We start from the raw sequence: 2,231 nt of genomic DNA, 5'->3' as shown, positions 1-2,231 counted from the left end.
TTTGGACGACATACTATACTATGACTTTTTTTTCCATGATTTTGGGATGACACACTATACTATGACTTTTTTTCATGGTTTAGGACGACATACTATACTATGACTTTTTTTCATGGTTTTGGACGACATACTATACTATGAATTTTTTTCATGATTTAGGACGACATACTATACTGTCTTTTTTTCATAGTTTTGGACGACATACTATACTATGAATTTTTTTTCATAGTTTTGGACGGCATGCTATACTATGACTTTTTTTCTTCGTTTTGGACGACATACTATACTCTGACTTTTTTTCATGATTTGGGACGACATACTATACTATGATTTTTTTTCCATGATTTTGGGATGACACACTATACTATGACTTTTTTTCATGGTTTAGGACGACATACTATACTATGTCTTTTTTTCATAGTTTTGGACGACATACTATACTATGAATTTTTTTCATGAGTTTGGACGACATACTATACTATGAATTTTTTTCATGGCTTTGGACGACATACTATACTATGACTTTTTTTCAGGGTTTGGGACGACATACTATACAATGACTTTTTTTCATGATTTCGGACGACATACTATACTATGAATTTTTTTCATGATTTTGGACGACATACTATACTATGACTTTTTTTCATAGTTTTGGACGACATACTTTTCTATGACTTTTTTTCAGTAATTTGGACGACATCCTATACTATGGGTTTTTTTCATGGTTTTGGACGACATACTATACTGTGACTTTTTTTCATGATTTCGGACGACATACTATACTATGACTTTTTTTCATGTTTTGGGACGACATACTATACTATGACTTTTTTTCCATGATTTGGGACGACTTAGTATACTATGACTTCTTTCATGATTTTAGACGACATACTATACTATGACTTTTTTTCATGATTTTGGACGACATACTATACTATGACTGTTTTTCATGATTTTGGGACGACATACTATACTTTGACTTTTTTCCATGATTTCAGATGACATACCATACAATGACATTTTTTCATAGTTTTGGACGACATACTATACTATGACTTTTTTGCATGATTTCAGACAACATACTATACTATGACTTTTTGCCATTTTTATGACATACTACACCATGGCTTTTTTTTTTTTTTACTTTTTATGAGATGCTCTGCTGAAATTATTTTGCATTGCATACTATACTGTTTCTTTCAAGAACAAGAACCGGAAAACTTTGTTTCTACATTTTGTTAAATTCTAAAAGAAGGTCAAACACAGTCAAATAATACACAATACCAGTCCTTTTTTTTTTTTTAATTCATTTATTTCATCTCATATACATTACCATACAATAACATCACATTTTTTAATGTGGTAACAGGTGCCGGAAAATGCATGCTTTCCTTTTACTTTTTAAGCATTCTGACTTGAAAAAGTCATCCCACACTCAAATTGACATTTTTCTTTTGATTTATCATTTCGATTTTTGGCATAATTAATCAGATTAACAGGATGTTGATATTTCCTTAATCAGGTTGAGGGGAATAATTGAATGATTTCCTTCCCTCCTCTGTTACACCAATCATTTTTTAACATTGAAAACTGGCAGCTGGACTGTTATCTTGTGCAAATAAAATATGCTGTGACATCTCATAGCAGATTCTTCAAGATGTGTTCAACAGCTTCTGGGAAACTGTCACATGTCAGGTGGGGAGGAGGGTTAATTTTCTTCTCGTCTCCTTCTCTGTATTTACCTGGGAGGAGATAAAGGAGAAGTATTTTAGTGGTAGTAAAAGTATAGTATGTTATAAAAACCATGAAAAAAGTCATAGTATAGTATGTCGTCCCAAATCATGACAAAAAAAAGTCATAGTATAGTACGTCGTCCCAAATCATGAAAAAATGTCATAGTATAGTATGTGCTAAAAAAAAAACACTGATAAAAGTCATATAGTAGTATGTCATCCAAAATCATGAAAAAAGTCATAGTATAGTATGTCGTCCAAAATCATGAAAAAAGTCATAGTATAGTATGTAGTCTAAAATCATGAAAAAAGTCATAGTATAGTATGTCGTCCAAAACCCTGAAAAAAGTCATAGTATGTCGTCCGAAACAATGAAAAAAGTCATAGTATAGTATGTCGTCTAAAATCATGAAAAAAAGTCATAGTATAGTATGTCGTCCGAAATCATGAAAAAAAGTCAGAGTATAGTATGTCGTCCGAAATCATGAAAAAAAGTCA

General features: G+C 31.3%; 1 protein-coding gene across 1 annotated transcript in view; it reads right to left on the bottom strand.

The window, feature by feature from the left end:
* Positions 1-1,291: 1,291 nt before the first annotated feature.
* hdhd2 (haloacid dehalogenase-like hydrolase domain containing 2) overlaps positions 1,292-2,231 on the bottom strand; it is a 10,388-nt gene continuing 9,448 nt past the window's right edge. Inside the window, exon 9 of the mRNA XM_050052475.1 lies at positions 1,292-1,742. Coding sequence (XP_049908432.1) covers positions 1,639-1,742 — 104 coding nt within the window. The 3' untranslated portion in view covers positions 1,292-1,638. The remainder of the gene's footprint in view (positions 1,743-2,231) is intronic.

Source organism: Epinephelus moara, chromosome 9 (assembly GCF_006386435.1).
Source record: "Epinephelus moara isolate mb chromosome 9, YSFRI_EMoa_1.0, whole genome shotgun sequence".
NCBI lineage: Eukaryota > Metazoa > Chordata > Actinopteri > Perciformes > Serranidae > Epinephelus > Epinephelus moara.
Note: the sequence above shows the minus strand (reverse complement) of the source record. Positions and strands in the feature narration are given on the sequence as shown.